The following is a 25,218-nucleotide window of genomic DNA, read 5'->3' on the forward strand; positions in this document are numbered from 1 at the left end:
CATCGAAACGTCCGACCTACCGCAACATTCCGAATACGTAGTCCAATGCGTAAAAAATTTATAATTTCGCATATGCCAGAGTAAACTATAAAACAATTCAAGTTACGCACACGTAATAGGTAGGTACGAAGAGGATGTTTAGATTCTACAAAAGACGATAAGCAAACCGCATGGGAACCAAGTTACGCGACTGATAAAGGCACAACCCAAGGCATTATAAATACATTTTGTACAGTTCTGTCGTTTACGGAGCGCAAGTTAGCAGTGGTTCGCAAGTCTCTGTCATCTAGAGTATTATTTAGGGTAATAAAGCTCGCTGCCGTTCGCGAGACAACGCGAGTCTTATTTGGATTCCGAACAGATGATTACTAAAATTTGCATAATCTTGTAGCGGTGTGCGCGTGATTAAAATCCAAATTCATTTATTACTTGGGTCGCGAGGGTCGTACGCCAAGAGAGGTGGAGTTTCAAAAATTTTCCTGCTTCGTACACACACATCGTGCGATATTCGTAGGCATACTAACTTGATGTGACACGTAATACGTAAGTAGCACGGAGTCGGTTGGTTTGATATTCATAAGCTACATAGTCGGTCCGTGATTGGCCGAATGAAGTAGCCGAAATCTCCAATGTTGAATTAGATGGGTCAAAACATCGGTGACTGATCAGTAGAACTTGTATCAGGAACGTGTCCAGATGTGGAAACGGGAAACAGTGGTCAAGGCTGATTGAAAAAAGTTTTACAGATGGATACGTAAGTAGACAAAAAAAAAAAAAAAACAAAAAAAGAAAGATAAAGAAAAAGAAACCGCTGATAGATTCTACTCTTTACGGAATTATTGTAAATCTCAGTACAAGTGGATAATTAAATAAAGGTTGAGCATTAGAAGAGTGTCAAGAGGCAGTGGAAGACGTTATAATACTTTCTGCGACGCAACTGCGACATTATAAAATACCTACTACACGATTGGACTTGTTATTCATGACACGGGACGAACAACAATATGTCGATCGTAAGTTTCCATTTTGTTTAACGTTCTGTCACATGCACTTCGTTCGAAATTCGCGCAACATTTATAAACTCGCGCACAAAACTTGATTACCTTATTTTTTCTATTCGCTTTTTCGTGTACCATCTCATTTCTGTTACAAATTCATTATATTCGCTATGGTAGAGGTATAATAAAATTTCATGATTTAATTCGAATTTTATCTGCCTGTTTTTATAATTTTTTGTCCCCTTGGTCGATTCTCTGCAGTTTGATGATCTGTTTTTTGATGTAAACTGCACGGATTTTAAATCTGAAGTATCGTTAAACAAAGATAATGAAACTCAAAGAAGCGATATCGAAATTCCTCATTTGGATATTAAACTGGAAGACCCAAACGGAGAATCGGATGATAGTAAGTAATTGCTCTTTATTGTTATACTTGTATAGCGAATAGAAGGGAAAGAAAAAAATTATTCCTCACCGTCGTTAAACAGTAATACATTATTATACCGTATAATTACGTCTTCTCATATTAATAAATGATTCGTTGTATTTTTTTCCTTTTTTTCTTTTTGCCATCATCATATACAGGTAACAAAGAGAACAGCAACGAAGATTTGGAAGATTGGAGAAAAAAACCGGTAAATCAATGGGATGAAAAAGACACAAAAAAATGGTTAATTTCAACGATAATCGTGGAATTGAGGGAATCTTACGACGTCTGCTGCAGGAGTGAAAAACTTGTTATGCCAGGACAAGAACTTCTAAGACTGTCGAAAAATAATTTTATAAATCTCTGTGGAACCATCGGAAGTAGGCTTTTCGAATTGTTGCCGAAGCAAAGCGCCCCAAAGACTCGTCGTAAGTTTTATACTAGAAATTAAAGATGGAAAAACTCAGAGAAAATGTCTTGCACATTAATTTCACGTGAAATAACTCGGTCCAGATGTTGGATGTTATTTTTTTAATTTTTACGCAAACAGATCGCAAAAAAAGTCCGAATATTCATACCAGACATTGGCAGAAAAAAAAGGTAGAACAGTGGAATACGACGGATACAAAAAATTGGCTTCTTTGGACATCTATAGAATTGAATATTTTTTATGACAATATTTGCACTGTTGCCGAGAAATTTTCTATGCCAGGAAATGAACTTCGGCAATTATCGCTGCAAGATTTCATCAATCGTGATCCGATTAATGGGGAAAAGTTTTACGAATCGTTGCGAGAGGAACGCAACGTAAAACATAACGGTAAACCGGTATATATATATATATATGTGTATATATATATTGTATTTCACATCTTTACAAACGTATGTGTGTAAATTTATTTCAAGCAGAAAACAACAAAAATGGAATGAAAATGAAAATAAAAACCTTTTCAGATATTCCATTCCAACGATACCGAGTACCGTACTCCGACGACGAGACATCGGCCGACAGCACAGTCTCGATTTCTGGTAATTAATACGTAAATTAAGCAACGAGAATAATTGACCAAAGAAATTGAAATACGATTCGATAAACATGAATATATTTTCATCATGATTAAGTTGAGAGAATTTTCCTTGTAAAACGATTTTATTCTGCATAATAATTGAATTTCTCTGTTCGGATTATGCAGATGCAGAATCGGTGAGCAATATAGATTTGGCAAGAACAAAAGTAGAGCGAAAAGGAAGATCTGGCAAGTTGGATGAAATGTTTCAAACGAAAAAAACGTGCACAGATAATTGTTTTTCTAATCCATTTGATATGTCAACAGGCAGTCACACATTGTGGGTTTGGGAATTTTTACGAGACTTATTACGCAACCCGAAGTATTGTCCTGAATATGTATACTGGAAGGATTACAGCAAAAAAATTTTTTGTTTGGTTAAAAATAAAGAAATAGCACAGATGTGGGGCAAACGTAAGAAAATTAAGAAGAAGGAGATGAACTACGACAAATTTAGTCGTGCGTTAAGGTAAATTTTAGAAATTTATACACCTATAACATTATTACAATAACTAGTTTCATTTCTTACGCCACAGCAATATCAATATTTGTGAAATAAATCGGCGAGTACTCGTAATCGCAATTATCGTGATAAGTGACAAATTGTAATTTTTAATTTCATATTTCAGGTATCATTATAAAAAAGGCACTCTTGAATCCGTTGATAAGGAGCGTCTTACTTATCGATTTGGTCCCGCGGCAACGGGATTAGAAACTGACGATCCCAACTTTGAAAAGGCTAGAGTCAAATACCAGCTCTAATGATTTACACGGATTTTTTTTTTTTTTTGGATGAAACAAATCACGAAGCGAGCAGAAGAAATTATCAGATTTGGAAATCGTGTTATTGAAACTAAAAGCGTTGAAAATATTAATGAAAAAAATAACACGATTATATTGATGCGTAATTTGAAAATACGGTGTGGACTCATTGACAGATCTGTCAAAATTATTAATGCTCTTCAACCGACAGAGCAAATTTACCTAACGTATTCTATAGAACATATAACGTTTGCATAACATGTTTGAGAGGATAAGAAATTTTCACTAATCCGTCACAGGGACAATTTTTTTTATGCTTTTAATACTATTTAAATTTGGTGCGCGATCGTCTAATGGATATAAAAGTGAAGAATAAAAAGACGAAATTACCGTTTTTATTCGATTTATAATGTATTCAGCTTCTTGAAGTTTATTATACTCATAGGTATAATTACGTACAGCTAGAATAATGATTGTCAATTCTACAGAGTGAAGAAGTAAATGCATATAAGCCTGGTAATAAGATATTAAAGAATCCGATAGGATTTATAAATATTTTGATTAAAAATGATCTGTAGAGTTTATGTAGTAACGTTTGATGTATTATATTGTAGTATATTCGACAACGTTCCGTTTGTCAAATATATAACGCGTTTTTTTCGTTTTTCATTACGATAATGCTATTAGATTGAACTTTTATAATTTTAATGAAATTTGTAAATTTTACAATATGTATTATAATAGAAGTTTAGAAAATAACAATTAAATGTAACTGCGAATTTTTAATTTTATTTTATTTTTTTACACCTTTTTACTATAAGTGTATGGTTATTAAAATACATAAAGGCTTACTACCTCTTTCAATATTTGCGTATAGATAGGCGTGCGCAATTAAGAAATGCTATTTCGTTGCTGATCTAAATTCTCAATATATATATATAATCATCATTGGATATAGATATCACAGACGGGCATTAGACGGAGCCTAGGTAGATAAAAGCTAATCTCTTGTAAGATTTAGGTCTATATAATCCAACTTCATAGCGTTATTATTACTATAGAGGTGGAAAAAGATTCGCAAAGTGAAATTTACCCGATAGATAAACATAAACCTATATTCGCGTTTTATCGACATCATTCGTATACGTTCAACTGAATACATTTGACGAAAACTGAGATAATTATAAATAATACGGAAGCAATCCAGAGAAAAAAAAAAAAAAAAAAAATACCACTTGTGAACGCGACTCAGCCACTGTGTGTAAAAAAAATTATGTAACAAATAGTTCTGCATTATATTCTTTTTGGCTAAATACCATTTATAAGTAATGCGAATTGCATAAAAGTTGCAAGTACTAAAACTCACCCTAATAGGAAGTATCTCTTTTACCCAAAATTCGACGTGAATTTTGATAACTTTTTTCAAAATTCTACTGGCTACTCAACGGCGTTGATTTCTTAGTCCAAATAATACACTTGACTAAAACTCTTTAGCTGGATTGTCACAACAAGACCTCTCACATCTTTGACGTGCCTTCGGCATATTAATTTTCCGTTTACTGTCTCTCCTGAAACAATATATCAATATTAAACTTTACATAATCGACAGTTCTTTATTATTTTCATTCTATTTACAACCGAAAAGAAACTCCCGATGACTTGCCTTCTGTAACGCTTATTGGCTCGCTTAAGGAGAACACAGTTTGCTTCCAATGTGTGGGAGTTGCGTGAGGGCCGGTACTGAATTGTATAGGATTATCCAAGTCAAAAAACACGTCAAAATATCCGACAATGGCGGTCAAAGATCCAGTTTTTTTGACCTTAAGGCTGAACGGTGATGTAAAATTCATACATTCTGTTGTTACTTCATAAAGATCAAACGATTGGAGCTCGCAAACATTTGTGATCAGATCTTGCACATGGCAAACTTCTATGCTCGGTTCTCTCACCACTTCTGGCTTCATACAACTCATTTTAAATCCGTAAACATTGGACCAATAATCCACTAGGTCAATATAGCGGTCTATTTGGTCAAGGAGTGAAAAACATTCCGTTAGCTTTCTTAAATACTTTTCTTTAGTGTGACAGGAAAACTGAACTATTTAAGACACGTACTAGTATCCCCACTACCAACGATATTGATGTTGCACCGATTTGGCAAAAGTTTACCACCCTGTGCGAGGTAATTATCCCTTGCAAAAATAACTGTGTCCAACATTCCTTCGAATAGTAAAAAATATCCCATCCATTCAGACACTATGGCATCGACCTTATCTACAGGAAGATCGATATCTTCTAATCGACCCTTCTTCAATGTTATAACATTGGCGAGATTATTTTCTCTGTAACGAATAATAATACAACTTGAAACTTGGAATTTCGAAATCCGGAACACTTTCTGCAGAAGAATTGCCAGTTAACGAATTACATGAGCAAAAAGGGCTTGAGTGTCGTTGTTCAACTGATTCCTTATCAAAAATACACTAGAGCGAATATTTGGATTACTTGTCTCACATAATTCACAAGCACAATTCATATTTGTCCTTGATAAAATTTACCTCACAATGTCCATTGCGTGGTATATAATGTCTGATTGATCAACGCTAATAACTTGCCGGCAGCCTGATTTTGCTGCAAACATAGAGAGAATGCCAGTTCCACAACCAACATCCAATATGACACAATTATTAAACATGTTTGAATTGGTCAGCAGCGCATCACGGTAGCTTTCGGTACGAACTTTGTCCTACAAAAATATTACTATGGATGGAACAGATTTAATAATTTTAGCACTAACCTACATACTACATCCAGCTGTGAATAAAAAGTTTGACGTAGGCAATGCACTGTTTTGTGGTAACCAGAATAATACACACTTATCCCTTAGTTTATGAAAATATAATGGAAACTGATTGATCTGATGTAAGTACATTTTTTTTTTCTTTTTTGCAACATTTGATCAGCACTTAATCAACTAAAAAAAGGAGAGATTTACTGCAATAATTACCGTAAGCATTTCATGATGAATCGCGAAATGACTATACGTATTAAAGTATCCTTCATCGCATTCCAAGCTTTTATTTTTGACACACATTTCACTGGTGGACTTCGTCAAGTCATCATCTAATACAAGCCTTTGTGCTTTTTCCTTCATTTCCTCGATTTGCTAAAAGTGAAAAAAGGTCATCAGAATATGAACTAAGATATGAAAAACTAATGTTTGATTTCATACTTCTTTTGCCAGTTGATACGCAACTTCGCTATGCTCAAGTTGAGCTCTGAGAGACTGTATGGTTCCCTGAAGTTCGACAAAATGAATTTCTGACAAAGTGACGCAACCATTTTCCGAGTTCACAGGATAGGCAGTAGGTTTTTTGATATCGGCATCATTAAAATCGTCGATATCTTGCGGTAAAAAAAAGTTTGTTAATCAAACAACAATTAACCACATCTCAACACGCAGGTCACAGAATAATCAATTTATGTTTACCCAACATTAACCAGCTATCATCTTGAAGAACAGGTGCCAGATATTTATCACTTTCCCATATTTTGAGACTCAATGAATCCAGTTCTTCTGGCTTAGTTTTATTAGCTCTGATATAATTTATGAGTTTAATATATGAATATATATCCAATGAATACTTTCTCTTGAAATCTGTAAGATTAAATTTGTGCAAGGATTCTAAATGTTTTATGGCCGATGGAAAATTGTCAAAAACATCAACACAGAAGAGACAGGTGATATTTTGCGTTGCATCGTTAACTTCATCCCAATCATCGCCGCTATCGTTATCGCTTATCCTGTCAGTTTCAAAACTAGAATTATCCAATAGAGGAGGAGCTGTAGAAAGAATAGAAAGAATGCATTTAGAAATCGAATCAAATACAATATACGAAAAATGCAAAAAAAAAAAAAAAATAATAATAATACGGAAAATAAGCAAGACATTAATTGGATAAAAAAATACAAATTTAATTACTAAATCTTTCAAGTTGGTCGAGTGATTGGATGAAGTAGAAAAATATCTTATCAATTGTCACAACAATCAACGTGAGTACCGTTATTTAATGCAAAACTGCTGGTCTAGATGTAAACTGGATGATACGTTAAATGAAATATACAAAAAGGAAACTATACCTTCGTCAGTCATCGCGTGAGTATATTTATATCTAAAAGAAATTTACAGCCCGTGGTAGAGCATAAACTGTTTTGAATTATAGGTTAATTTTGACGAAGCACGCGTGTTGACCCCGGATCAATCTTCGATTTCAAATCCTATCATAGACGCCTAACCGCCCTTACACAAAAAACGGACCATAGATATAAAATTTATGGAGACGATGTGCCGAGCAACAAAAAATTTTACTTCACTGGCAGGTTTCTCTCTGTTATGGCTCTGGTTTGACCTTTCCAGCTCTCCTGATCTCAGGGAGGAAGTAAACAGCGGAAAAAAACGAACAAATAAGAGACAAATATGATGAATGGATAATAAAAATCACAAGTAAAGTTTATTGATTCAAAATTCATCTATGCAAGCAGAAACCTGAGAAAGCTCACGCTCGCGTTTTTCGTGTCCCCGATTTCGTAGCGCTCTCTGACACGATGTAGATTTTTTGGAACTAATTTGCGACGTGCTGGATGGTAAGAGAACGGATATCGGTTACCGACTCGTACTCTACTGTACTTACACGCAGGCGATAGATAATACAGAGTATACTTGCCGTAGCACGGCCACAAAACAATTGTGGATGGCGAAAATGGAAAATAATACTCTAGTGAAAATGAATTCTACGAGTTTCAACGAATTTTTAGGGAAATTGGAACATTGTGCAAAAAATTGTTTTCGTGCAAAATTATAAATATGCATAGTTTCTTACAAAAATTTGTAAATTTTCATTAAAGCTTGCACTTTTTTAGTAAAAAATCTACCAGCTTTTACAATTTTTAACGAAAATTAACAATTCTTTACGAAAAACTATGCATATTCACAATTCTGTAAGAAATAATACGAAATATCCCAATTTCTGTAAAAATTCGTAATAGTGGAAATTTTCTCCAGGGTATACAATGATTGGAATCAGTGGAAGTGAACAGTTTTTGAGATTATAATACATGTACACCTAAAATCACCCATATTTTCCTTGTTTTTGGAACAAATTCTCTGGCACCTCTTTTATTTACTCGTTACATTAACAGCCGAATTCGTCTAAAGTAAATTCGATTAATTTTTATGGCAATGAATTCTTCAGTGATTTTTCTTCTAATGATGCGAAAAATATATTTAATTTTCGTATACAACCTACTTCAATGATTCCTTAGATTAATAAGATACACAAGAAAAGAGAAACAAATCATCATTCTTAATACAGATTTATTGAAATCGAGGGAATTACATATGCTCGTTTCCACACCACCGCAAACGGTAGAGCATCCGGCGCGTTTTTTTTAACGTGGTATCCCCAGTAGGCCTACTCCACAAAGAAGAGTAGTAAGATCGATCTTACGTCCTTCGAAAATTATTAATTGTTTTTTCTCAGACGTCGATTTTGTTAAATCGTATTTTCCCAATGACTTTTTGCTCGTGTGTATACGCAGTTTGTTCGCAATTATTCATTTCATGTAGTTCGATAATTGTTTATTCTTAATAAAGAACGATTATTTAATGATGGATGAAAGATGAATGTTTAATGATGGATGAAAGATGATTGTTTTAATTACGGATAAAGAATGCTTGTTTTCATTTTATAACCAAACGGCGGTGATTTTGGATGATTGCGTACACGGTTTTTATTCGCACGACGTATGAGATTTTATCATTGTGGAAGAACCTGGCTAATATTCAAGACATTAACGAAACTGAGAGTGAAAACACGAATACCTATAAGACATTGGCATACATCTATTGGAAGATTATGCAGAAATCTTCAATTGGACGGAGAAAAGCCGAAGAAGATTACCGCAACCACCAAAATACCACAGAGCTGCATGATACTGTAGTGAAATACAAAGCGAACGCGACCTATGAAAGGGTATTTACCTAACGGACCATCACCAACTCGAGAAGAAACTCCAGCACCAAAAAGATCGAACAAGACAGCGAAACCAGAAAAAACTGCAGCTGAATAAATTTGACCACACTTCTTAATCACGATGATTGTGAATTCCCTCGCTAAATTTGTGTATAACGAAGGAAACAAAAAATTGACCTAAACCAGACAAAAACCTAAGTAATAGAATGTTGATTTTTGGTGAAGTCAACGAAACTCAGTAACCTGGAACAGATGAGAATATAATTAGAAACATGTTGAAACAGACAAAAAAGATAATAGTTTACATATGAAAAAAACTATAATTAGTGAAACAAGAGAAAAATTTCAAAATACAAGATTTGATTAGCTGAAACAGACAAAAGGTTTGATTAACTGAAACAGACAAAAGGTTTGATTATCTGAAACAGACAAAAAGCTTGATTAGCTGAAACAGACGAAAGGTTCGATTAGCTTAAAACAGACAAAAAGCTTGATTAGCTGAAAAAGAAAAAAATTTCGATTAGCTGAAACAGACAAAATCATTGATTAACTGAAACACACAAAAGGGGTGATGAGCTGAAACAGACAAAGTTACAATTAGCACAGTCACAAAAGTGCGTTCACCGACAAACACTATGTCGAGCCCAACTTAACATATTCGCAGCAAGAGTTATTAACACGAATATTTCTATTGATGATACCAAAATGTATTTTTACAGAATCAATAACAGTTTTGGATCAAGGATTATTGATAACAATATTCTATTTTACTGGGCTCGCGGTATTTCTCAGTGAACTTGTAAAAAAATTTGATTTCGTTACAAAAAACAGAGAATCATAAGATCCGTAAAATAAGTACTTCTGTACGCCTTATATGTATTTTATGAATATTTACGCCAAGAATCTTCATTATCACTAAATACCATAAAATTTTTATTCCCGCGCGTGGAGCGCTGGCTTGCAAAAGCCGCGCTTTCTGTCAGAACCGAAAAGTTTCAAATCGACGCATAAAAGATGCGGTGAAACTTAGAGCTTGGTTATTTGTGGCAAAATTGATTGAAGTGCTGGAGATGACTCAGGACATCAAGAGTACTTTACTTTTTTATATACCGTTTGCGAAATCGACGCGCAACGGGCGCGATCGTTCGATTCGCATGATTAATCTACGCGCAAAAAGGCGCGACTGATTAAAAAATCTTAAACATCTAGGAAATGCGGTAAACTCTGTAGAAACACAATCCGCATCTGCGTCTTTTTGAATCCGACACATTGCGATGCGGATTGTTGTTCTCAGATGCGAATCAAATGCGGGAGGGAGGTTGGGGTGAAAAAGCTCATGCATTAGGGTGTGGCGTGACGGTCGGCGGTCCTCTTCGACGCGACGTCTTCGAGCTCAGTATCTCTCCCCATCTAGCGTACCACGGAACGCGATAGATGATCCAGAGATACATTTTGCCCATTCAGACGATCACAGAGGTCAATTGAATAACAATCGAAAAATGTGCCCAGTGACAAAATTTGAGAAATTGAACCTCGTTAAAATTAAAAGCTTACAAATGGTCCGGAGACTCTTAAGCCGAGTTATTTTTATGTGTTTCTAGAGAAGAATTACTGTGATCGTTTGACGCTGTGGATTACAAAAGTAAATAACATCGCGGCAGGACGCGACCTTCCTACCCTCGCCTGATCCCCAACGGAACCACCCAACGTAAATGTTGAAACGAAAGACTCACACACACATGCATAAGCCCCGCGACGGATCCCAAAACGTCCACCTACCTACCCGGTTACCTATATTCGATCTATGCGATTTTCCATTCTTTCCAACACACGTCATCCCTTCTCATTCGCGCCGTGGTCACTGTGACTTACTTTTTCGTTGATTACCTGTAGGGAGCAAAATGTTTTTGTAACTCAGTCCGCCAGCTGCAATGTCGTGATATTGTTGTATGTGTTATTTCAACGATTGCTGGCGGAATATCGGTACACCAACATTTTATAAAGTAGATTAGGAACATCCTGTATGCGAATCAGCATTTTTCTAGGCGAGCTAAACCTACAGTTGATCGATACTTGCTGGCTGTTGAGCAGTTGAAAATGATTCAAGATACAACATGCAATTTTACTACGTTATGTTATGCCAGACTTTGAAATCAAACAATCATGTGAATATGATTAAATAATCGTTGGAATATGTTGAAACCTCAGGTGAATCCACCACTTAAACGACATCACAGGTAAATTCAAACATCGATCATTCTATCAGTAGCTGAACAAAATTCGGCTCGCGAATGTCGAGTAAGCGATGGTTACCTGTCGCGATGCTCATTCCGCGTTTGGCAACGTGCATAATTTCTAACTTTAAGTCAGCTGTGGTAAAGAAGATTAAAAATAAAAAATAACGAGATTGAAAACAAGCACCGTTGCGACCGCGAATGAGCCTACCCACGGGGCTAAGAAATCGAAGATTTGTGAACAATTGTTACCGCCACGCCACGTGACAAAGGAGACCCAAGGTAATACCTGTAACCTAAACACATGCAAACTCACCAACGTTGCCGAGTAGTGGAGAAGTTACTCGGATGTCTCTGCTCATCTCTGGAAAAAACAACAACGAAAACTCGTATTAATTTAACAAATTGGATCTTCAGTTCTCAAATTAATTATTAATGTCTTTTACGTCCATATTTTTTCACCACATGTTGCGCAAAAAAAAATTGGCTTTAAAATGTACCATCTAGAATTATCAAACAATTGTCAAAATAAATATTCTTACCTCCTCCGGGTTGCTCCACACTTTACATGTAGTAGTTCTCGTAGTGTCCAAGGTTGCATGGTGAAGCGACGCACTATTTACACTGCAATAGAAATATAACAGCACATTACTCACACAATATAATTGGATCAGATTTCATGTCACTACAATCCGTCTGTGTCAAAACAATTTTTCATTCCATAATATTTCAGTAATTTCTGATAAATTTAAATGAATTGGAGAAATTAATAATATAATGCATATACAATAAGCGCAAGTGTCGAATCAATTCAGAAAATCATTCACGATCCAAAGCAACACTGAGATTAAAAATCATATCCATTATATACCTTCAAGTTTAATTCACTGTAGGGGTTATTCTAGTTTTCACTGCGTTCTCAAAAATCGGTTGATCGGGTTACTCCATTTCAGATCAGTGCTAAATGTGGTCAAGCATGCTGCACTGTAGTCTGTCCCTGTAATCAGATAAGAAATGACATTTCACTAGTGTTTTATTTTTCAAATCAATACACGCACTACTAAAAATTTAAAACCTATCTTATAAGACATGATCAAAAACTGAATAGCAATAAATTTGATCCTAAATATAAATTTCACAAAACAGTAAAAGTAGCTCAATAGTATAATCAAGAATGATTTAGAATGTACATATACCTGTTTTTCATTTTTCCACAATGTTGTGACCTTCTGCATTTTGTTTTCCAACTCATCGCTACAGTCACAATTCAGATGCTCACTAACCTGGATTAATCTTGGTGCAGTTTAACTGTAATGAGATAAAAGACGAAAAAATTTTGTTAATACTCCACTTTCAACATCTATATACTGTGGGTCTAAATACATTCAATGTCAGTGTGCTATGTATTATGCCAAGCCTTGGAAAATGTTATCGATTACATAATCAAGTAAACAATGACTTGGATGGTTTTATACCTGTTGCTTTTCTGCAATAAACTCATAAATTTCACTACCAAATGATGTCTTCGAAGTTTCGTTGACAGAGTCTTGGAATCCATATAATCACTAACGCCGATCAACCTTGGTGCAATTTGTTTCTGTAATCAGATATGATAACACAATATTTTGTTAGTAAAATGTAACTTCAAAATCGATTTAAATAGCATTTAAAATACAGCATAGTTATTCAAAATCATAATAGGTACGAGGAATAATCAACCATCAACGATTTACCTTTACCCGAAATTTCGAAACAATTATCAACGCCGATTAATGCATCAACTTTTGTTACATGGTAATAAATATCGTAATTACGGAATAAAGGATCGCAATATCGATCCTCAGGAAGAAATTTGGAAACGGATGAAATCGCTCATTTTTAATCCACAGAAATATTTGCGGTGATGAACATGCACCGAGGATTGTTATTCAATTGTTTCGCTAGCAGAGCTACACGTAAATAATAAGGCTTTCACTTTCAAGTAACGTTTCGATCATTTTTTTTTTCACCTACTAGGAACGACGACAAAACGAATCACGCAATAACAAATGCGTAATAATAACATTTTACAAACGTGTCCAAGTTAAAGACGCAATCCGCGTGAACCAAGATCCGAGATACATACTGAAACGAATGTCACGTTTTGCTATGTCAGTTTTATCAGAACATAAGAAATAAAAACGCAACAGATGATTATCAGGACATATCCTTGCCACAAAGCGCTCGAGTATTTAATGTCTGCCCGAAAATAATAGTAATCTATCAATAACCTATCTAGAAAACTATAAAGCTATAATCCAAGAATCTGCATCGTAATAATACTCGATTCCACGCTCACTCTCACTTTCTGTGCTGCAACTAGCTGTCCTAGACCGATTGAACAAACTTGCCAACAACTCAAATACGCATTTAGCAAAAATCAGCCAAACAATTGATAAACAACCGACTCCCGCCACAGAGAGACAAAACACGACATCGGTAAATGATAAAGTTACACAAAACAATGAAAACTCGAGACACGAAACTCACCTTCGATGTTCGCAGGATTTTTTCATTTCACTAACTCATTTTCTATCAGCCACACGCTGCACTTCGTGTATTATTCACAGATGCGTACGATGAAAATACATTTATCGAATAACGTACAGACACAGCCTGAACAACGCAATTTGAATTCTGAACCGACTACGGACGTGCTCGCGCCTCGACGGCTCCGAAGCGACTGACGCAGTAACGTCGCGTATCGCTCGAAAGTAAATCTCTTACTCGGTTTCTGTCACTCTGTATTTGATTGGCTGAGCGGAAACGTATCACCAATGAGGTGTAGAGCGAGAGAGATGGAATATCTCGGTACCGCTTGGAACACACATACCTCTCTCTTTCTCTCTCTTACTCCTCCGTCACGTTTTTTATACACGCGAAGCTGCGCACGATTCGTTCACGTGTTTAGAGAGTTTCCGTAGCACGCGGCGTCAGGCGTAAATTTCACCTTTCTAACGAATTTTGGCTTAATAGAATTTGCGTAAAAATAAAGGCAAAATGAGAGAAAAAAAATTGCAAACATTGTGTTTTTTCAATGTAACAATACAGGATTGTAACTTAGAAAGATGAAGCTATCGGCAACGTGTCTGTACACTACTATGTTTATGTATATAAATTTACAGAACCAGATATTTGGATATGTAGATTTCATAATAACGGTTTGTGATTTTTGCAGAATTTTTAGTCACTTTCTTGCTTGGTTTTCAGAAAAAAATTAAGTAGGAACTGCCTAACATTATCAAGGGCATGAATCATTATTGTAGAATCCCGTTGCAAAAAGCTTATTTTTCTGGTTATATTAAACATTCGATATCAAATTCATGCTGTCTTGAAGTCATTTTTACAAACCTTTTAAGATAGATTTTCTCATTGAAATACGACGCATAATACCGATTTTGATTAGGGGCAAAAACCGTGGTTAGTTTGGCACACGCTTTATAAGGTATTGAACCGTTTCTTTTAATTTATTTACATTTTTACTCAGGGGGGATGTTTAGTAACTCGACCGAAAAATAACTACGTCGTCATGGTACACATGGTAGAGCTGATATTACGCATGGCATTGACTGAAGATATGATATCTTTTCACCATGTAAATGCACATCACGAAAATAAAACTTCACGAATTGAATGAATATTTTCACTGATTTACTGAACACTTGTTAGCAGTGATTCTGCAATAATATTCGAAGTATTAACCACTCGTAAAAGGTAATGGTATTGTGCGAGAACATCTGATGATCGTTACAGTTAGTTCTTTTCAAATGCGAGGAAAACAAACGAACATCAGGACAAAAAGGTCACAACATGCCCGACGAAATTGTTTCACGATTCTGCATATTCATTTAACCTTACACTGAGTATTTACTTACCATAATAGTAAGACTAACAATAAGTATTATTATCTTTCCGTGCATCCAACGCTGCACAACTGATTTAATATTATTACGAGAAATGATTGAGTAATAATTATATGAATCCAATAATTGGATTATTAGAAATATATATACCTGTACGTATTAAGAAACCAAATGAGCGCACAGTCGTACAAGCGGATCACAACCCGTTCGACTACCGTTAAAGGTACGCCTTGCGGTCAAATCTCTTATTAATAATCCTGCTTCAAAACCGCCTGCAACTCTCGTTTTCCGGACTCAAGGACACTTGTATTGTCTGTACAAGTACACACTCGTCACTTATAGAACTGTATAGCTCATGGTTGTCGTCGCACGATTGAACCGCTCGAACGGATGTAGTTACTATTGTTTACACTCACTGATCTCTATGATCAGTGTTTACACTGCGTTAAGCTACGCACGCATACCTGCGTATGTATGAGTAATTTGAAATTGGGATTTAAAATCGAGGGAAACAAGCAGCGAGTGGAGTTTCATTGGAGCAAGTGAATTGTTGACCAAAAACTTGAATGCAATGTTTCCCATTGAAATATTGGAGATTTTCTTCAAATATTCACACGGTACTGACATCATTAATTTTCGCTACGTATGCAAAACATGGAATAACGTTATCACTCGACTTTCAAGGGTAGGTTCTATTTACGCAATTAGCATGCACCCGCATCCAGTTATTGTTATTAATCTATGACTATACTAATTATTGACAAACAAAGAAAATGTATATACTTAAGCATTAGTCTCATCACTTGATCAACAGTTGCTTGGCCGGTATTTCATTCATGTTTCAGGATACAAACATGTGGCAAAATAAATGCCAAAATGAAATATCCATCCACCTCCGTAGATCTATCGCACAAAAACTTTATCCAAACATTAGCTGGACTGATTTTCACGAGTCAAAAGATAATTTAAAGTGGCTATCGATGTACAGGACATGGATGAAATGGCATAAAATAAACGAATTCAATGTTTCCACTGCACAATTCGAACCATTTTTTATCCGTCTACCATTGGTACAAATTACTTGTCTTGCTGTGTCAGGTATGACTACAATAACAAATACTCAACTAAAAATTTTGTTTGGCCTTCTGTATTTTTCTCGATAGCAAGTGATCAAGCCTCACATCAAAAATCTTACACCCCATTTGTTAATCAACTATTTTTCTGTATAGAAAGTCTGCTAGCCGTCGGTAGCTCGGAAGGATTCATTGCTTTCTATGACATTGAGAGATCCATAGTTGAGCCAATTTTTATTGCTGACCAAATGGAACATGTATCCAATGTACAATTTTTACGGGATGGTAGAGAATCACATTCATATACGCTATCGATTTTTTTTTTGTAGTTTTTTATCTTTGTTTTCTGTTTTGTATGCTTACAGACAAACGGATAGCTGCTATCTCTGCTTCAAATATGTATAGAGTGATGTTATGGGATATTCTATTAAAAAAAGTAATTTCAACTCCTCGATATGGAAGATTAATAAGGTAAAGTATGTGAAAAGTAAACAGATGAAAAACATCTCATTAAAACAATCTCTATTATTATGGTACTCTTGATTTTTCAGTACGACCCATGGATGTGTTTTGATCACAATGAAAAACAAGCTAATCATCCGTAACAAGTGTACTGAAAGATCTTACGATTTCCTAGAACTCTATGGCACTATTGTTGCTTTAGTAGCTGATGGTGAAGAGGTGCAGCACTTGCTCAATTCTTAATAGAAATTAAAAACAAACTCAATGGTCAGCTGAAAAATGTATGGCTGAACCGACTTATTTAATGTGGACCAAAAAATTGAATGTAGCTTTTCCTTTTTGTGTCAGGCTTTTCTTTGGACAGATTTGGGTTACAACTATAAAGTAAGCCTGAATGAAACTCCATACATGGAGGAAGAATACGTCGAACCTCCTGCAGATAGAGTATTAAAATACTACGTGTTCAGGCCTTGGACTGCCATGTGCATTACAAGTAACTAATTACTGCTCTAGAAAAGTTCATGTCTGTACCGTTTATTTCGCTTTGCATGAAGTTCATGTTTCAATCCTACATTGTCCCCTTTTACTTTTAGTGAACGGTTTTTTGGGGATCTCTGTAAACAGTCAGCCCTGGGTAATGTACGAAATTCTATCAAAACTTCATGGAACACCAACTGCATTACTTTTCTATGCCGATGTACTGGTTCTAGGATTAGACTCTGGTATGTGCATAATTAAAACAAAAAAAGTAATAAAGTTTTGCTAGAGAATTTGACAGTTTTACAGAATGTAAATTTAATCTTGCAGGTTCTGTTCACATGTACTACGTCAATAATGCTGAGTTACTAACTACTTGGGACTTTTGTCCTAAGAACTCCAAATCAATTGTAGTCGCTAATCAAGCTATAATTGCGTTAGATATAATGGATCGGCTCAACAAGCAATATTTAATCGCCGCCACCACTGAGAAAATAAACATAGTACAATTATACGATCCGAGCTGATTATCTGTGATATTCACCGGAAATGTGATTAAACTTCACCATTGAATCAAACGAAATTATATATTTATGAAATTCGCACACTTATTATTCACTCTAAGTTGGTCAATAGATTTAATCTATTTTATACTCAGTATACCATATATTCTTACCTCATTTATCAGCAGGTTTTTAAAGTGGAGATAATACATATTTTAATAGAACTGCCAGCATTTATTAACTGTTTCGTTGCTACTTATTAAGTTGCGCGAAAAAGAAATAATGTATTCGAGTCTTGATAACGAAAATTTGGTCTACAAACAGCCCTATCAATAATATACACAGATCTTACTCCTCTAATTGCAAGATAACATACCTAGTATCAATTTAGACCGACTGACACCAAGCATAGGCATTTTGAAAAATACGTTTCCACGGTGATTGCTTCTGCATCCAGGAGACTGGAGCCCATGGCCATTGCCACATTTGAGTGCACCTCTCTGGATGAGGCATCATAGCTAAATGCCTTCCATTGAGCGAACAAACTCCAGCTATTCCCTCTGCGAAATTAGTCAAATTAAATTTATACCATTGAGAGAAGACTGGATGTTTCAATAAATGAAAGTATAAGTTGTTATTCAGTCTTTAAATCTTACCAATACTGCCATTCGGATTTTGTGGATATTGTTCAGTTGCGATACCTTGATCATCCGTGTACCTGATAGCTACACATTTATGTTCCTTTATTTTTCTGAAAATTTGTTGATTTCGGAATGTGAACCTTCCCTCGCCGTGAGCTACCCAAACTCCAAACACACTGCCTTCCATTCCTTGCAACATGATGGATGGAGAATTTTCAATTTTTACTGTACTCCATCGGCACTCAAACCTTTCAGAGTTATTGTGATCCAATACAACGTCTGGGATTCCATCATCTATAATCAGGTTTCAATTGTAATCATTGATGAAACATTCACACTGTATTCGTAAAGTTGTATCACTCATATTTATACCACACCTACCATTTTCTAGACAGCCTATCCATCCTAGCAAGCTCATTAGTTGACATCCATTGCATACACCTAAACTGAAAGTATTTTTGCGATCAACAAATTTTTGTAGTTGTGTCTTTAGAGTAGGATGGAACAAAAGGCTTGCTGCCCAGCCTTTAGCCGACCCAAGCACGTCTGCAACGTATACAATGAAATTATGAAATATCCTGATTAGGAAAACAGTTACGTTTTTTATTCTGTTCTTAAAACTCACCAGCATAACTGAAACCACCCGGGAATATGACACCTCTGAATGTGTCCAGTGTTAGCTGATTATTCAAAAGATCTTGCATGACCACATCCCAAACTTCGAAACCAGCTTGTATCAGAGACGCGGACATTTCTCGGTCCCCGTTTGAGCCTTCTTCGCGTATCACAGCAACTTTAAACGGAGCTGTAAAATTCAAAATTATTTGTGAGATTGATTTAAGGATACAGAGTTTTATTGGTAAACCACGTACTTACATGCCATATGCTTTTGAGTAATAATTGGACTAACTGCAGGGTCGAATGTGAGTTTGTAAGCCGGTGAACTCCTCATCGAAAGCCTGAGAAATTCTTCTTCAGCACAAGCTATGTTAGTTTGTCGTAGTTCCAATCTATAACTTGTTTCCTCCCAAATTTCCATAAGAGGAAATACCGATGAACTGAGTACAATATTATCGTTGACTGATACAGATACCTGGAAAATGTTTCAACAGAGAGTTTGCAACACTAATGATGCGATAAAATAATCTTGGGAGACTTGTTTGTGTTATATACTTACTTTCGATTGTAGGCCGAAATCCTTTGAGTTTCCAATAATATAAGCTGGAACATTATCGCGTTTGAAAACTTTCATAACATGATCAACATTTATGGGATCAACTTCCAAAATCCAGCCCAGCTCCTCAGAAAATAGAACATCAATCGGGGAGCCTGATTTGTGATTGATATTTACGTCTATACCAGATATTCCAGCGAAACTCATCTCCAATAAACAAGTAATTAAACCACCATCACTTACATCGTGACCTGACATGAGCTTGCGATCTGAAAAGATTTTGAATTAAATTTAGGATAACCAATTCACTAATTAAAATGTGTTAGCATCCTGCTATCACCAAATGAGAAACACTTGGATATTTGAAAATTCACATATAACCTCTTCTTACCTTTTATTAAATTCTGTATGGCATTAAATGCATTCTTGAAAGTTACCGCATCTTCGAAATCTGGGCAGCTGTTACCAATTTGTTTATAAACTTGAGCTAAAGCTGTGCCGCCTATACGACTCTTTCCAGCAGATAAATCTACAAAAACTAGGGCTCCGTTTATTTTAATAGATGGACCCTTTAAGTCAGGAGTAATAACCTGCGAATGAAAAGCAAGTCTTGTACAACAATAAACGCAATAAGTAAATCAATGAGCTTCAGAAAAAACAATAAAACTACCTAAATATTATGTGTAAAACTTGTCTGACCTGTCTTATGTCAGGACATGGTGCGTAGGATGAAACAACTAGTGTTCCTGGTGCCTTGACTACGTCTTTTCCGATTCGCGCAGCCATGCTCAGAGAATCTTTACCCCCATCAACAGCTATCCCCAATTCCTTCATCATAGAGCACATAGCAACACAGGCTTCATATAACGCTGCACCTTCGCCAGGCAACTTGGCAGCCCACATCCAATTACCACTGCATTTAACATCCTGTAAAAGAAATGACAATTCAAAACCCGGTCTTTGGTATTTAAATTTTTATGACTCATGATCATGAACCTCTAGTCAGAAACTTACTGCGAGTTCTGATATGCGAGCAAATACAAGATTAGTCAGAGATTCCGCAACTGTCATTCTTGCACCAGCAGCTGCATCAACGAGGCCTTTTATTGGCTGTTCTCCTATGGCTGTTGCAGAGCCGACCTGAAATGAGTAGGAAAACGTGTTATTGCTAAAATTAAGTATATATATTTAATAAGTCAAGTCATATATATATATACATATATTTAATTTTAGTAATAACACGTTTTATATATGTATTATATCCATTATTTATATCAATTGAATCGCTTTCTATACTTACTGTGGAGAAATGTGAAAGTGCTGTAACAGCCACATCAGCTAGAGGGGTGTGAAGTGGACCTACGCACTGCTGTTGCGCAATCAAACCAGTTACGCAACGATCAACTTTATTGGTCAAATACCGTTTACTTGCAACGGAGGGTAATCTTAAGACTCGATCCAATGCAGCTTCGATACTCAAGCCAACAGGTAAAGTGATTGGCATAGAAGTTACTTGGTGTTTGTTAAGATTGAACATCTGTAGATATACAAATATTTGTAACAAATGAATATCGTTTCATGTTATTTGTAATTAACAAGTCAACCAAGGAAAATGAACAATATTCTCATTGGAGAACAAGTATTCATTTCACATATATACCTTCTTTGGCATTTTGCCCAATACAAGCTCGAGTTCCAGATCCACAGGATGCCTAACATTTTCATTTACCTCCCCGTTGAGATATTTCGATGCGTCGCAGTTGTCTTCCTCTGATAGTACTATTTTACCAGTTCCGGTAACTGTACCAACAAAATTAATAGGACACCGTTCACGTGTCGCAATTTTTTTCAACAAACTAACGTCTTCTGGTTTGCATAATATAGCATCATTTTCTTGATACTCTGCACCCCACAATTCAAGAGTACTTATGCTTGGATCTCCTAGATCAAATTTCTTAGAAAATATTACAGCGCCTGCTGGTTCTACCAATTCCTTTAATACATTTCCTGCAAATTGGTAGCTTATATCAAAATTTTGCTGCAGTGTGATCACTAAATTCATTCAGTGAAATTTTCACAAACCGTTTCCTCCAGCTCCTTGATCGTGTATGCTCAATATTGGATTATTGTTTCCCATTTCCATACAGGCCCGTACAAGGCGATTCAGCTTTTGCTCCATCTCTGCATCTCCTCGTTGTACTGCACCAAAGTCCAATTCTGACTTGTTGTCACCCTGGACCTGTTTAAACAATATTTTCAATATCAGCGAATACATATATCTCATGAGAATTGTAACACTAAACCGATTTCTTTGCAAAATTATAAACACTAGTCAGAATATACCTCAACAGAGCTTGCGGATCCACCTCCAACACCAATTCTGTATACGGGGCCTCCAATTTTAATAACTTGCATCCCTGGAAGAAAGTTTATTAATTGAAAAAAGTAATTCACTAGAAATACTAAATTTTTGACACAAACTTGTCTGAGAATAAATTAGGTGTTTCAGTGATTTTACCTTTTGCAGGTGGCAATTTCTTCGTCATGTTAGCTTCCATAGAACCCAACCCACCGCTAAACATGATAGGCTTAATCCATTCTCGACGACCACCCTCAGCCTCAACTAGCCCAAATGAACGGGCAAACCCAGATATTACTGGTTCTCCAAATTTATTACCATAATCGGAAGCGCCGTTACTAGCTTCTATTATAATTTCCAATGGGCGAGCAAAATTCCCAGGATACAAGACATCCTTTTCTTCCCAAGGCAAATCATAGCCTATGAAAATACACAAATTTCTTAGCTGGTTAAAATCAACTCCCTCAAAACAATATTAAGTTAGATCAATTCAATTGAAATAATGTCCAAAATTTTACCTGGAATGTGAAGATTTCCAACACAATATCCTGCGGTACCCGCAATATAATACCCGCCTCTCCCAACACCTTGAATATCTCGCAATCGTCCTCCAGTACCAGTTGTGGCCCCGCTGTAATTTGCCCATAGATAAGCTTGCTTTTTTATTTATGTATGAAAAAAAGTCTTTACCTAAACGGAGCAACGCCAGTTGGAAAATTATGTGTTTCGGCAGTGAATATTATGTGCTGGTTAACGTCGTCAACACGGAAAGGGCTAGCCTCATGGGTTTTATCTGGGCGAAGGGTACGTAAGTTGAAACCCTTGATTGCGCTACTATTATCACTGAATTTGATGACGTTATTTGAGTTTGAGTAATTCTGCGTGTCGATAATCATGTCGATCAGAGACTCTTTCTGCATTTCACCATCCACCACCATCTCGCCTTTGAAAAACCAATGGCGACTGTGCTCACTGTTAGATTGTGCAAGGTCGAAGCACTCTACGCTTGTTGGATTACGTTTCAACTTAGAACCAAACAGATCTGCATAGAAGTCCAAATCCCAGTCGTCAAAAGCCAAACCTGATGATTAAAAAACAAATGTAAAATATAGGCAGCAAAATTTTAAGTACGATTTTCTAGTTGGGCTCTTCAGAATTGGCCTGTCTGTCTTACCCAGCTCTGAGTTCACGTCCTCTAAGGCTTTTCTCCCAAACTTGAGAATATCAACCTCATACCAGTTTTTTGGCTTGATACCGTGATCAAATGTTTCTATTGGTTTCAGGTACCTGCACTCAGTCATTTTATCGTGCATCGCATCAACTATCTGATTGGAAGAAACAATAATTAAGAAGTCCATATGGAACAACAATTTTAAAGGACAATTAATTTTATATACGTACTGCAGACACTGTTTCTTCATTTAGCATTGATGTAAGCTTAACAAGATATCTCGTCGAAACTTCTAATCTTCTCACTTTGCTCAGCTGAACTGATTTGCATATCGATACAGCATTGCTCGAAAACGCAGTGGAGAAATTCAGCCTAAAGTTTTAAAAAACACATTCAAATCACCATCATTTCATGCACATTTTACTGAGAATTCATGTTGGAAACCATAAATTGTACAAACCTAGGGCCAATTTCTATAAGTAGAGTCTGAGGATCCTGGATCAAGGTAGAGGTACTCCATAGGTTATCTGGCCAAAAAGGAGAGCCCAAAATCCATTTTAGTCTGGAAATCTCATCCTGACTAAGCTCCTGTGTAAGTTCAATGTTGTAGCAAGTTTCAGTTTCCAAGTCATGAACCGAACTTGAGATTTCTTTCAGGATGTTCAGTTTGTTGTTTCGTTGCCCTGACTGAAGGCCGGGAATTTTGTAGAATCTCAGTATCGCCATGTCTTTAACTTACGACTGTAAAAGTAGATGTGAAAAAGAAATATGATCAAAAGCTCAGTACGTAAGTTTAAACAATGATCTGTAGCACTTAGACACAGCTCAATCTTTACTGACGTTAATCTTGAATAATTTAAGACCCCCCGGGATGAACTGTGCAATAGCACGGGGGTCATCGCATGTCATCGTGGTAATCGTTATCTATTAAAACTCATGAAGTACAACAAATAACAGATATGACGCAGTATTGATGTCAGAGTAGAAGAGTTATGAATTCTTTTTTGTGCTCTTTTAAAGTGACATAATCGAAAAAAAGATACAACGAAGATAGGCATAATACTTTTACTCCTGGGTATTACTATCCAATATTGAATCTGTCTGGATGAATGTTTTTTTCGTATATGAGCACAGATCAGGTTGAAAATAGTTTCATCACAAAGCTGAGAGGTGTTTACACTTGCCTGAATAAGAAAGAAAATTTCACTAGTAATTAAAACTCGGCAAATATTATAATTTTTTTGAATATACCAGCATTCGATTTGAATAACATCATTAATTTTCAGAGTATTTAGAAATTAAGAAGCCACCTATTAGATGTGCCAAATATTAATTTAGAATTTGATAGATCAACGGGCGGCGCAACAGGTGACATGAACAGGTGTTTGTCAACGCACATGGCCACCACGTGGTCATCATTGCCAATTATGCATTAAAATCGGTGTCTGTTAATAATTATTTGAATTGCTGGTACGAAACTGTTTGTGCTGAAATACGGTGATAAATATACTCGCGAATTTGTTATCATACCATCGATTTACAAATGAAGCACCGTCACAGTACAAACCGTACGTATGTATGCATGTATATATACATATGCATGCATATGCATTGAAACTAAATGCTGTTTCAAACGCTTAACGCTATCTTTCTTATTACATATCTTCGTCCTTTGCGATACTCTGTATAATGTATGAACACTATTGAACTTACTACAATTACTCAGCTCGTCAAATTTAGATTGACGTAGGGCGATATGCGGGCAAAGATGAGATCAACGATATAACCTAAAATTTTTCATTCCTGTACACTGGACAGGAAGTGCATGGGATTAGTGACAGAGTCCTAGTCCATCATCATTAATTACTATAATTCTATGAAGCATTGTTTAGGAATAGACAGTATTTAAAATAAGAAATGGTTATCAATGAATAA

The 25,218-nt window shown here is 35.9% G+C and overlaps 4 protein-coding genes and 1 long non-coding RNA gene across 11 annotated transcripts; 2 read left to right on the plus strand and 3 right to left on the minus strand.

Moving 5' to 3' along the window:
- Positions 1–27: 27 nt before the first annotated feature.
- LOC124185086 (ETS-related transcription factor Elf-5-like) lies at positions 28–4,312 on the plus strand. Of its 6 annotated transcripts, none has more exons than XM_046575480.1 (10): positions 28–510; positions 590–754; positions 853–1,013; positions 1,260–1,404; positions 1,584–1,853; positions 1,976–2,245; positions 2,380–2,454; positions 2,619–2,681; positions 2,760–2,961; positions 3,122–4,312. In XM_046575480.1, the coding sequence occupies exons 3-10, from the start codon at positions 1,005–1,007 to the stop codon at positions 3,252–3,254; spliced, it is 1,167 nt and encodes a 388-aa protein (XP_046431436.1). In that variant the 5' UTR covers positions 28–510; positions 590–754; positions 853–1,004; the 3' UTR covers positions 3,255–4,312. The 6 variants fall into 6 exon arrangements, with proteins under 6 accessions (XP_046431436.1, XP_046431435.1, XP_046431439.1 ...); XM_046575479.1 differs by having other exon boundaries at positions 876–1,013; XM_046575483.1 differs by having other exon boundaries at positions 930–1,013.
- On the minus strand, positions 3,284–7,773 carry LOC124185084 (protein arginine N-methyltransferase 3). Its single transcript, XM_046575474.1, has 8 exons — positions 7,396–7,773; positions 6,745–7,098; positions 6,487–6,659; positions 6,262–6,420; positions 5,813–6,000; positions 5,370–5,596; positions 4,918–5,277; positions 3,284–4,822 (listed from the first exon to the last, which is right to left on the minus strand). Exons 1-8 carry the CDS (start codon positions 7,406–7,408, stop codon positions 4,713–4,715), a joined length of 1,584 nt encoding a protein of 527 aa, XP_046431430.1. The 5' UTR covers positions 7,409–7,773; the 3' UTR covers positions 3,284–4,712.
- A 4,039-nt stretch (positions 7,774–11,812) lies between these two features.
- On the minus strand, positions 11,813–12,504 carry LOC124185123. Its single transcript, XR_006871342.1, has 3 exons — positions 12,393–12,504; positions 12,064–12,145; positions 11,813–11,885 (listed from the first exon to the last, which is right to left on the minus strand). It is a non-coding gene; the product is annotated as an uncharacterized LOC124185123 (long non-coding RNA).
- Positions 12,505–15,761: 3,257 nt separating this feature from the next.
- Positions 15,762–18,349, plus strand: LOC124185856. Of its 2 annotated transcripts, XM_046577034.1 has the most exons (8): positions 15,763–16,108; positions 16,269–16,521; positions 16,653–16,781; positions 16,862–16,967; positions 17,048–17,177; positions 17,307–17,451; positions 17,552–17,680; positions 17,766–18,349. In XM_046577034.1, exons 1-8 carry the CDS (start codon positions 15,995–15,997, stop codon positions 17,960–17,962), a joined length of 1,203 nt encoding a protein of 400 aa, XP_046432990.1. In that variant the 5' UTR covers positions 15,763–15,994; the 3' UTR covers positions 17,963–18,349. The 2 variants fall into 2 exon arrangements, with proteins under 2 accessions (XP_046432992.1, XP_046432990.1); XM_046577036.1 differs by lacking the exon at positions 16,653–16,781 and having other exon boundaries at positions 15,762–16,108.
- Positions 18,004–24,113, minus strand: LOC124185853 (phosphoribosylformylglycinamidine synthase). Its single transcript, XM_046577028.1, has 19 exons — positions 23,744–24,113; positions 23,514–23,655; positions 23,287–23,437; positions 22,803–23,193; positions 22,631–22,743; positions 22,272–22,532; positions 22,097–22,170; positions 21,836–21,992; positions 21,414–21,760; positions 21,054–21,290; positions 20,768–20,893; positions 20,453–20,680; positions 20,145–20,343; positions 19,757–20,022; positions 19,456–19,672; positions 19,205–19,384; positions 18,961–19,125; positions 18,595–18,873; positions 18,004–18,498 (listed from the first exon to the last, which is right to left on the minus strand). Exons 1-19 carry the CDS (start codon positions 24,007–24,009, stop codon positions 18,326–18,328), a joined length of 3,972 nt encoding a protein of 1,323 aa, XP_046432984.1. The 5' UTR covers positions 24,010–24,113; the 3' UTR covers positions 18,004–18,325.
- Between the last annotated feature and the right edge of the window lie 1,105 nt (positions 24,114–25,218).

Source organism: Neodiprion fabricii, chromosome 6, assembly GCF_021155785.1.
Source record: "Neodiprion fabricii isolate iyNeoFabr1 chromosome 6, iyNeoFabr1.1, whole genome shotgun sequence".
In the NCBI taxonomy this organism is placed as follows: domain Eukaryota; kingdom Metazoa; phylum Arthropoda; class Insecta; order Hymenoptera; family Diprionidae; genus Neodiprion; species Neodiprion fabricii.

Bases quoted from the DNA above. Each gene is read 5' to 3' on its own strand.
- LOC124185856 (XM_046577034.1), top strand. From the start codon at position 15,995: ATGTTTCCCATTGAAATATTGGAGATTTTCTTCAAATATTCACACGGT. The intron at 16,782-16,861 runs GTAGAGAATCAC...GTATGCTTACAG, and splicing joins TGTACAATTTTTACGGGATG to ACAAACGGATAGCTGCTATC. The intron at 17,681-17,765 runs GTATGTGCATAA...TTAATCTTGCAG, and splicing joins GGTTCTAGGATTAGACTCTG to GTTCTGTTCACATGTACTAC.
- LOC124185086 (XM_046575480.1), top strand. The intron at 2,246-2,379 runs GTAAACCGGTAT...AAACCTTTTCAG, and splicing joins ACGCAACGTAAAACATAACG to ATATTCCATTCCAACGATAC. The intron at 2,682-2,759 runs GCAAGTTGGATG...ATATGTCAACAG, and splicing joins AGAGCGAAAAGGAAGATCTG to GCAGTCACACATTGTGGGTT.
- LOC124185853 (XM_046577028.1), bottom strand. From the start codon at position 24,009: ATGGCGATACTGAGATTCTACAAAATTCCCGGCCTTCAGTCAGGGCAA. The intron at 22,744-22,802 runs GTAAAGACTTTT...GGCAAATTACAG, and splicing joins ACTGGCGTTGCTCCGTTTAG to CGGGGCCACAACTGGTACTG. The intron at 19,673-19,756 runs GTAAGTATATAA...AACATTTTCCAG, and splicing joins ATTTCGGCCTACAATCGAAA to GTATCTGTATCAGTCAACGA.
- LOC124185084 (XM_046575474.1), bottom strand. The intron at 6,421-6,486 runs GTATGAAATCAA...TTTCACTTTTAG, and splicing joins CGTATCAACTGGCAAAAGAA to CAAATCGAGGAAATGAAGGA. The intron at 5,278-5,369 runs GTACGTGTCTTA...TTGACCAAATAG, and splicing joins CGTTGGTAGTGGGGATACTA to ACCGCTATATTGACCTAGTG.